Genomic DNA, 11,704 nt, shown 5'->3' with positions numbered 1-11,704 from the left:
TTGGTTTATTATTTTCTAGAAATTTACAAATTAAATTAATGCATGATGTTTTTCATCATAGGATGCCTTTGAAATTAAATGCCCCGACGGTATCGATATACACTTGTCTATTTGTCAATGCAATTAAAAGCATTTTTCAGCTGTTTACTGGTTGCATACTTAACGTGCTACCGTGTTTCATATACCTCCTTTAAGGGTTTATGAACATTATGTTCGGGGAGTATATAAACTACTTATGAACAGACCTGTTGTAATGCCGTTACACACAATATTCTGATCTATATGTCGTAACGATTTCAGTCAAATTTAAGAATTTAAAGCACATTACTGCGTATATGTATAACACCGCTTGTTTATGTTTCATTGCTATGTATGTATTGGCTAAATTAAAAAAAAATATATAATGATAATGATTGCCCAATAGTGCTTGTGGAACTATGATTCAAAATATTAAATAGCGTACGACTTTTACCAATTTGTATTGAAAACGCATTCAAGGATAAAAGTAACTCTATGTTATTGACGATTACAATGATTATGGTTGAATGAGTATTAAAATACATTAAAGATCGCCCACTTTGTACTGTTAAATCCATAATTCATTTTGAAAATTGTTTTGATAATTTCAAACGCAGTAAATAAGACATTTGAAAAAAAAGAAGAACGCTTTAATAACAATTCATATGATAAAGAAATCTAAATGCACATAAATGCAATAAACAGTAGTGAAATATTAAAAAACAAAACATGATAAAGCACACTAAACATTATTAAAAGTACCATTTCAAGTACAAAAATGCTGTTTTTTATCGATACTTCTTTACGAAATCTATGTTGTATGCGCGACTAAAAGCAATGGATGTGCAATTGAAATACATGTGGTATACTATATGCCAAATTACATTTTCACATTGCAAATGACATGTTTCAGAACATTCTGATAAAGTTTGTACAAACTTGTAAACCAAGATGTATTTACACCTTGTGATAGTGGGATTTTTGGTATGAAACATTTTAAACATTGGAACAAGAAATGACATGTACATTTACAGATATGCTCGAGTCTCTCAAACATACCCTACTTTATAAAATCGTACAACAATCTATCTTCTTTTGTTCCGTTTGAGCAGGCCTATACTGTGTATTATCATCATTTATCTCCCTTCGTGGTGAGTAGTCAGATGTGGGAGTAGGGTAGTGATATGTATGCGGTGTCGAATTCCTTTCATGTTCACGAAGATATGTTCTATTCAGTAAGGGCGTGTGTATGTCACTCGATGGCCGTGAGTATGATGTATACTGTTGGTTTATAACCGGTTCGGGAGTAGTGTGGCTATACATGGCAGGTGTAGGTTTTGGTCTAACTGTACAAGGTGTCGAATTCCTTTCATGTTCACGAAGATATGATCCATTCAGTAAAGGCGTGTGTATGTCACTCGATGGACGTGAGTATGAAGTAAACTGTTGGTTTATAACCGTCTCAGATACGGGAGAAGTGTAGTCATATGTAGCAGGTGTAGGCTTTGGTGGAACTGTACAAGGTGTCGAATTCCTTTCATAGTCACAAAGATATTATCTATTCAGTAAAGGCGTGTGTATGTCACTCGATGGACGTGAGTTTGATGTATACTGTTGGTTTATAACCGGTTCAGATACGGGACTGGTGTAGCCATATATGGCAGGTGTAGTCTTTGGTCGAACTGTACAAGGTGTCGAATTCCTTTTATGTTCACGAAGATATGATCTATTCAGTAAGGGCGTGTGTATGTCACACGATGGACGTGAGTTTGATGTATACTGTTGGTTTATAACCGGTTCAGATACGGGACTGGTGTAGCCATATATGGCAGGTGTAGTCTTTGGTCGAACTGTACAAGGTGTCGAATTCCTTTTATGTTCACGAAGATATGATCTATTCAGTAAGGGCGTGTGTATGTCACACGATGGACGTGAGTTTGATGTATACTGTTGGTTTATAACCGGTTCAGATACGGGACTGGTGTAGCCATATATGGCAGGTGTAGTCTTTGGTCGAACTGTACAAGGTGTCGAATTCCTTTTATGTTCACGAAGATATGATCTATTCAGTAAGGGCGTGTGTATGTCACACGATGGACGTGAGTTTGATGTATACTGTTGGTTTATAACCGGTTCAGATACGGGACTGGTGTAGCCATATATGGCAGGTGTAGTCTTTGGTCGAACTGTACAAGGTGTCGAATTCCTTTTATGTTCACGAAGATATGATCTATTCAGTAAGGGCGTGTGTATGTCACACGATGGACGTGAGTTTGATGTATACTGTTGGTTTATAACCGGTTCAGATACGGGACTGGTGTAGCCATATATGGCAGGTGTAGTCTTTGGTCGAACTGTACAAGGTGTCGAATTCATTTTATGTTCACGAAGATATGATCTATTCAGTAAGGGCGTGTGTATGTCACACGATGGATGTGAGTTTGATGTATACTGTTGGTTTATAACCGGTTCAGATACGGGAGTAGTGTAGCCATATATGGCAGGTGGAGGATATGGTCGAATTGTACAAGGTGTCGAATTCCTTTCATGCTCACGAAGATATGATCTATTCAGTAAGGGCGTGTGTATGTCACTCGATGGACGTGAGTATGATGTAAACTGTTGGTTTATAACCGGTTTGGGTTTGGGTTTCAGATGCCACCTTCCACCAGGATTTCCGCGCACGCGTACTGAGTCGCCGCTATTAAGTGCCGTCATCTTCCCCGCGGGTATGTGGTCAGTGGTGTGGACGGGTACAGTTTTGCATTTTCCAAGACGTTCAAGCTGTCGAAAGACCCACAATCGGCGATTGTCGGAAGTTATCCATCTTCCGTTCTTTTTCATGACAGATATCGTCGGGATAGAATGAATATTGCACCTAAAAAACAAAGATGACTATATGAGTAGTGTCTATGAAGTTTAAGGTGTTCCACTACCACAACTGATTACAAACTGAAAGATATACGTGTTTTACATAAGTTGTGAAACAAGTGTGGCGGGCATACATGAGATGTGAGACTACGAGTGACTTCCTGTCACTTCGACAATTGAAATTTTAACAGACCCTGTTAGGCAAAAAATGACCCCCCCCCCGCTTCTGAGGTAGGGATTTAGACAACTATTGAGAGTTTTTTTCCAATCTGAAAGGTTTTCGCCAGCCCTTTCCATTGGGACAAAATATTGCTTAATGATTTGTGCCGTTTAGAAAAACCGGACTCTCGATATATTTCTAGTAATGTTTTGTTTTTATTATTATTATTATTTATTATTATTATTAGTAATAGTAGTATTAAGAAATAAGGCTCTGCCATCGACGGGCTCTCGCAGTAATGCACCCGGATGTGTACATTTTTTTTCAAAGAGTTTCACTTGTTCGTTACTCTAATTCATACTTGTAACAATTTGGGTATGGCCATAATTACGATGCTACAATATATATATGCAGTTATGATACAGCATAATTAAAAAATGCAATTCTAAGAGGAAACACACACTACTCGTGGGATTGCAAAAATGACGATAGGAAATCTTAACCATCGACAAAAAAATCTGTATATATTTTAAAGTGCTTTATATTTTATGCCATTGCGACTGCCCACCATCCACCCCTTTAACACATCGACTGTATATAAACATATGAGTAAAACGTTTGAAAGAGTTGTATCCCCTGTAAATAAATGTATTCGTATGTACGACACGCATGTCAATGGATATAGATTCCGAATATAAATCGCAATAGACCTGCGCGCCGGTTTGATGAACTTTTGTTTTAAAAAATGAAGCACTTTAAAATATATACAGATTCTTTTGTCGAAACATTGTTTCTTACGATGGATACCGAGTTAAATTTGACAGCAATTTTCATAAAACACGGTCTTTCTACTTTATGAGACTATTATGTACACCAAACAAGGCAAACATAAATTTTGAGTAATAAACCTTTACCTACTTACTAAATAATGCATTTATGGAAAATATTAATTACTGATTAACAAGATTGTCGCCGTGTATTTAATAGCTGAAAACGCAAAAAATATTAAATGATTGGTGAATGCTAAAAGATTTATTGATAAGATACCGTGTTTTCTGGACCTTTCTTTCAAATTAAACTCGGTATCCTTCATAAAAACCATTGTTTTTGACATTTATTCATCCCTTTTGATATGTTTAAACAATTGTATTAATTGTGGTAAATCTTATATTGGAGTATATCTATCTAACTTCGTAATTACAGAACGGGATGTAACTGATGTTTTAGAAAACCTTAATGTTAACAAAGCTATAGGCCCAGACGGAATTAGTCCCAAAATTATGAAAGCTACATCAAAAAGCGGTATGCCTTCCCCTGTGTTTCTTATTTAACAAGTCTTTGATAAAAAGAAAATATCTCGAGTATTGAAAAACTGCTAATGCTATGCCTCTTTTTAAAAAGGGTGCACCGGGCGAACCTTCTAACTATAGACCGATCTCCTTAATAAGCTGTGTTGGTAAAGTCATGGAAAGAATTATGTTTAGAAATATTTATAACCATCTTAATGGTAATGACTTAATATTTAAAAAGCAATCTGGCTTTTTACCAGGTCATTAGACTCAATATCAGCTAGTTGACATTTATAACCAAATTTGTAAAGCTTATGATGACAAAGAATCAACATGTATTGTATTTTGCGACATATCCAAGGACTTTGACAGAGTGTGGCACAAAGGTCTCATTTTCAAACTAAAGCAATACGGTATAAATGGAAATTTATTGGATTGGCAAACAGATTACTTAAAAAGCCGAAACCAAAAGGTATTCGTGCTAAATCATCCTTTTCAGAATTAAGAGTGTTAGAAGGTGGTGTCCCTAAAGGATTCGTGTTAGGGCCTCTACTTTTTCTTATCTATGTAAATGACATAGCAGATGCTCTACTAAGCATAACTCGTCTTTTCGCAGTCGACAGTTCTTTAGCTGTTTCCTCCCGTGACGTAAATATGATAGAAGACACAATAAACCACGATCCTAATTCAATCTTAGCATGGTCAAAACAATGGTTGGTTAACTTTAATCCCGCTAAAATAGAAGCAATGTTTCTGACATATTGTCAAAGAAATAGTCCCAAACTTCTTTTCGTTGTTCAGTTTGTTGATCACCACAAGCATCTCCGCTTAACAATCAGTAACGATGGGTCATGGCACCAACATATCCCTAATATCATCGCAACAGCGTCAACAATTCTTGGAACAATAAAAATGATGAAATTCAAACTACACAGAAAAACACTTAACCACATATACTTATCATACCTCCGTCCGCATTTAGAATACGGATCACTTCTATGGGATAATTGTGCCCAATTCAAAAAAAGATACTCTAGACAAAATTCAATATGAGGCTGCTCGCGTAGGTACCGGTCTTACACGATCCGTATCAATACGCAATCTACTAAAAGAAATTGGCTGGGTGTCCCTTACGGATAGAAGAACAATTCAAAAGCTGCCATTAGTATATAAATACACCTTATCTCGAGCAATTGTAAGTGTGCAAGCTTTTAGTAACTACACGTACTATTTACGAAACTCTGAAAACTTTCAAACATTACATAGAAGAACTCAAATTTTTGCACAGCCTATACTTTCATCCGCATTGAGGATGTGGAACGATCTTGACAACTCCATAAAAAATGCAGTATCATTGCCCACGTTTAAAGGTAAAATGAAATCTATGTATACTGTCCCCAAAGTCCCTACATTCTATATCGAAGGCGAAAGATCCACTTCAGTCCATCATGCTCGAATGCGTAACAATTGCAGCAACTTAAATTCTGATCTTTACAATAATCATATCACAATGTCTCCTAACTGTGTTTGTGGTGCTGAAATCGAAGATTCTGAACACTTTCTTTTCAAATGTAGTCGTTTTACTACACAAAGGCGTCAGTTATTCCTTCAGACTAGGCAATATCACCCACCGAATGCCTATAAATTGTTACACGGCTACAGTTATCTAAGTAACGAACAGAATACATATATTTTTCAAAGAGTGCATTCATGTATTGTTGCATCTAAAAGATTTAAGACAACTGAAGTTCAATAGGATGCCTGTCTACTAAACACTTGTAGGATTAGCCCAAGTTGACTTGGCGACAACGGATTCGTTTCAGATACTCTCTCTCTCTCTCTCTCTCTCTCTTTCCCTCTCCCTCTCTCTCTCTCTCTCTCTCTCTCTCTCTCTCTCTCTCTTCCGCTTATCTATTTCTTAAACCAGTTTCGAACTAAAAAATATGTAACCATTAAAAGTTACTTTTGTATTCACATGCAAATAGACATTGTCATAACTTTTCAATTCTAACGTTAGTCTGACACATTTCGGGGAGGGCCATTTTCTAATGTTGTCATAACTTGTGACCCAACCCAATTCTACAATAATATTGTTTGTCGAAAATATGTATACCACGTGTGTTTATTATTTACAATAAAATACGATTAAACTATATTGGAGTGAGAGTGCATCTTTAAAATATAGTGTTATACGGACTGATCAACTTTTTACATACAAAGAGTAGACAGTCACATGTATGTAAGGCAGGGGCGTAGCCAGCGTTACGCACTTACGCACGTGCGTAACATTAATTTGAAAAAAATGAAAACAATATAAAAATGGCCAAAAATGGCATCAAAATCGAGGGCTAAGCTATGTATTGACATCAATATAAAGCCTTAAAGGGAAGATCAGCTATAGAAAGCACTGTTTCTCAGTGCTTGATAGCTTACAGAACCTAAAATATCACTTGGTAACTACAGTCGGCGGCCTCGAACCTGAACCCCCTACGGTTACAGGGATATCCCCTCCCACACCCTCCCACATTTGTCCGTAACATTCAGTACACATTGCAGGCTAAAGATGCCATAGAATGGTTTTACGCAGTATACAGCTACTTGAAATGTCAATGCAATGGTTTTACACAATTAATAATACATAGTTATAACAGCTTAAAGGCCCACACTCTGTTTTCACCAGAATATATTTTCCTGTGTAAGGGCAACCTAAGAAATAAATGGCTGGTAGCAATGTCTACTCTGTTTGACATACTTCTTAATAACAGTTGGTCTTTCTGGCTCAACACATCGTCAAAATGGACTACTTCGTTCAAATTACCAAAGTATTATCAAACAATGTACAGAACTAAGTACATAAACAATTGGTTTTCTTATTCAGAATATTCAGATATATTTTACATAAATAATGATAATAAAATCAATACTGGAGCTAATTTTTAAGTTAAAACTTCATTTCAGTTAAAGGTATTTTGTCACAAATAACCAATAGTGATCGTTTTAATTGAGTTTTAACACTCAAACTATAGGTTTGTTTTAGTTCAGGTGTAACAACTTAATCAAACATTATAATTCGAGATGTTGCTTTTATGGCCTCGCCCTTTTGTTCAATTCTATAATATGATCTCTCCATTTTATTAGTTTGTGGAATACAACTTAATCTTGACTTAAATTTCATGGTAGTGATTTATGTTCAACTGAAATCCGGTTATTCAAGATACAACTTGTTTAACAGGCTGTCAAACATAAAAAACAAACTAAAATACATTAATATATGTTATAACTTCTCTTTCAAGTTAAATTGCTCGGGTGACGGATGAAGCGTTTTACTGTGTGCAAATTTCTAAAATGAGATTCGAAGCAAACATTTTAATTTGTCTAAATATTCACATTATTTTTACTTGCCAGTCTATTTATACTTGCCTGTATATTTAAGGAATGAATTGCGGGGTTGATGTCATCATCGGGGTATGAACGCAATTGGGCTGGAGGACTCCACGCGTACTTTCATATTGGCGCTATTGTAATGGTGCACCATTATTGTATACATGCCAACTGGTAGAAGATTTCAATACACCACCCGCCAAACGTTTTAGTTTCAATCTCTAGTAAACTTTAATAATCAGCCATGCTGTTAGTTGACAGGCGTTGACACACCTTTTCGGTCATCCTTTAAGATCACAATTTCTCAAACAGCCATGGTGTCGACCCGCACAAGCAGCATCCATTTTTTCAGTCACAACTTCGCCCTCAGACACCTCTCCTGCACCATCCGCGCGTCAGTCTTTTTAGCTATATACTTTCTGTCACATAAACACGGTGTTGAATGGCAAAAGGGGACACCCTCCCCGTCAACGTAAACGTTGACGGGAAAGTGTGCCCTGTATGAACGGCAGAACATCAGCACGATGCCCCAACCAACCAAGCATCCGGCGGTCAGTCCCACACTCACACACAAACACTACACCGTCCATCTTTTTAGATACAATATCTCACACAAGACAATGTGGAAGGAAAGGGACGCTCCTCCCGCAAATATATTTTAGCATATTTTCCCTACAGAGCATCGATGTTGCATGGCAGGAGGGGCACCACGCCACACCATTCTCGTACGTACGTTTAGTTCCAATCTATCAGTCAGCCATGCTGATTGTTGACATGTGTTCCCATTATTAGACTTTTTAAGTCACAATCTCTCAATTAGTCTGGTCAACCATTTCATCTTTTCAGTCACTATAAGTTAATTTCCCACCCGAGCAGTCTCTCATTCAGTCATAGGATGCAAAAAAAAAATAAGAACGGGATTATTTTTATCAAATTCATGACCATCCCAACTGTCAAAATGACAGAATATAATACATAATTAGTTAAGTTATATTCTTAGAAATTTATTGAAATGTCATTTTTTTTTTTTGTTATTTTTTTTTTAAACAATATCAAAGGACTGAAGGGCCATATAAAAAAGGTTATTTTTTAAAACAATATCAAAAGGACTGAATGGCCATATTTTAGTGATCAAGCTATGTGACGGACAGCTGTGATTTATTGTATACGTTACTCGCAAATACGAACGAATACCCAAATGAAATAACATGTTTTATACATGGCATACATTTTAATGTAAATAATACCTGTTTTCACAAATCGCATCCAAACTTTCTCCAATGAGGTGGTAACTATGCCGACATCTTTTGCCAAAAACATTGTTAATGGAATCCTGCGAGAAATAAATTTCTGAAGGTTTTAACTCCATGCTGTATCTCGTGTACTTCTATAATATAGAATTGTCCATACACTAGCTGATATTATTATTTTTTTAAAACGGTAAGTCCACAGACGATTATATTTAACAAGTTCAAATTCATGTTTTAACAATGTTTCCTTCAACACAACCTTATTGAAAATTGAATGAAAGCTTTACAGTATTATCGCATAATAAAGTTTGTCTGATGACGAGTTAAACATGATACATTCGTTTTCTGAAATTCTCTATCGTAACCATATTCGTATTTTCAGAAAATCTGAAAATAGATACCTACTTACGTTTCGTTGTAAAAAATGAACGTTTTAAATCTTAGGAAAGAATAATAGCTACAGTTCAATTTCAACTTTATTTCTGTAATAATTCTTTCAATATAATTTCAAATATGAATTAAACGAATAGAATATTAATTATTTGAACACTTGAACGTACGGCAATGTAATTATACGGTCTGGAAGGCAAGACCGTCCCATCTGATGTACATGTAGCTAAAGTTGCATCGAATAAACAAACATAATTATTATAAAAAGACTGCACGTAACAAATTGAATCTAAAAATAGAATTTGAAGACGCGTTACTCACTTTAGGCACGTGCCTACACATTTTTCTCAAAAATGAAAAAAAAATAAAAAAAAAATGCGATAAAAATTGAATGGTGGGGTAGTGGAGTAACCAAACTTCCAAGCAACCAAGAAAGTCAGATCAAAGTTTTTTGAGCGCTTGATTTTAAATTGTAACCACTTGACATGCTAATTATGTATTATATAATGTCATTAAATTTGCATGGAAGCATTAATATGACACGTTTCATTTTCATGACGTTTAACCAACGTAGACAAGTTCTTCCAATCGGTCATACCAGATGTAAACGTGTTAAAACGTCTTTTCACGGCCATCAGTCCCCCAAAACAGGCAACAGTTCACACAATAAACCGCATCCTTTGACTTAGAATACCGCAACCATTTGTTCTCCAATAGCTATTTACCATTTAGTTTTCTGCTACTATTTAAGTGTTAAACATTGTAGAGATAATTCTAGAATAATGGTTTCGGACGGACGCGCGTACAGACAGACGAAAGTAAAAAAAAATATCACCAACTGGTTACGAATGTAATATGAGTGGCGAAAATATTTTTTTTTGCTTGATCGAATCTAATCGAGGTCGCTCGTGTGGTAGGCTACACTATACCACTACAGCACAGTCGGATAACCAACATATGAGTTGTTAAACTAATACATATTAATTTAACACATTTGTTTCGTAAGTAAAACAATTAAAAAAATATTTTTCAAAATTGAAAAAAATAGCTGCATTTGCACACAATGATGAAATTCTGTCGGAGCACAAAGCTAGAGCACAATATGATGCCAAGTACACTTCCTCTGACATCAAAAACGAACTCATAGACATTTGCGCTGAACAGGTCAAGGAAAGGATTCTTAGCGAAAGTCGGAACTGTCCATACTTTGCAACAATTGTAGAAGAAGCTACCGACAAATCAACGAAAGAACAGTTGTCACTCTGTGTCAAATTTGTTGACAAGAAGGATACATACAGCAAGAGAGGAAATTTTGGGCTTCGTTTAGTGTGCCTCTGTCAAAGGAATTGAACTTTGAGCCAATATTTTGTCATTCTCATGCCTTAAAAGTTCGAGCGCAGTGTTACGATGGGGCATCAAACATTTCGGGGAAATATTGAAGAGTTCATGATCTTGTTCGTGAATGATCATCTCATGCTAATAACGTGCACTGCAAAGCTCATTGCCTGAATCTCGCGTTGGTTCACAGCTCAAATATTCCTTGTGCTCGAACAATGATGTCAACTGTCCAGCTTTCGTGGACTAGTTATCTCGAGATGCCACCACTAAAGAGGAAATGAAGCAGCGAACGAAACTGCGTACTTTGTGCGAAACAAGGTGGTCGAGTCACGCCGATGCCCTGGCGACGTTCAAGAAAGCGCATTTCCCGTTGTACATAGTTCATACGCTTGAAACACTAAATGACTACGGAGATAACAAAGCAGGGCAGTATCTGGCAGGGATACTATGCTTTGACTTCCTAATAGTATTGATAGTGGCTGAACATGTGCTTGCATTAATAAACCTTTTTTTGCAAAAAGAAGATAACGATCTATTGCATGCAGTTGGTGAGGCTGTCTATGAACAAGCTACAAATTTTGCCGCGGAATTTGATATAATCCCGTCGAGACAAATAAACGCTGGTAGGCAAAATCACAGCGCTAACCCGGATGTAGATACAGTTTCCGACAGTTGGCGAATAACACTGTTCAATTTTGTCCTTGAACATTTGATACCGGAAATGGAGACCCGCATTTTAAGCAATGAAGACCGCTTCGCGGCACAGTATCTTCTGCCAAACCGATTGCCAATATGAAATCATTCCGTCCATATATGCCGCATATGCTCCAGATCTCCAGCATTCAATTGAAGTTTTCGGTAACGAAGTTGCGAGATGAAGAGTTCGATGGAATATTGCGGAGAGTTGACCGCCTCGGCTCCAAGATACGCTCCGACAGACGAGCAAAGATTCGTACCCGTGTATTTATAGCATTCTCGGAGTACTGTTGACAAATGCCACCGACATC

The 11,704-nt window shown here is 36.6% G+C and overlaps 1 protein-coding gene across 1 annotated transcript; it reads right to left on the bottom strand.

Annotated features, from left to right (window-relative positions):
- Positions 1-731: 731 nt before the first annotated feature.
- LOC128221632 (uncharacterized) lies at positions 732-9,270 on the bottom strand. The gene is made up of 2 exons (XM_052930240.1): positions 8,967-9,270; positions 732-2,896 (listed from the first exon to the last, which is right to left on the bottom strand). The coding sequence occupies exons 1-2, from the start codon at positions 9,086-9,088 to the stop codon at positions 1,573-1,575; spliced, it is 1,446 nt and encodes a 481-aa protein (XP_052786200.1). The 5' UTR covers positions 9,089-9,270; the 3' UTR covers positions 732-1,572.
- Between the last annotated feature and the right edge of the window lie 2,434 nt (positions 9,271-11,704).

This window comes from Mya arenaria, chromosome 2 (assembly GCF_026914265.1).
Source record: "Mya arenaria isolate MELC-2E11 chromosome 2, ASM2691426v1".
NCBI lineage: Eukaryota > Metazoa > Mollusca > Bivalvia > Myida > Myidae > Mya > Mya arenaria.
The sequence above is the reverse complement of the archived record's forward strand: the minus strand, read 5'-3'. Positions and strand labels throughout refer to the sequence as shown.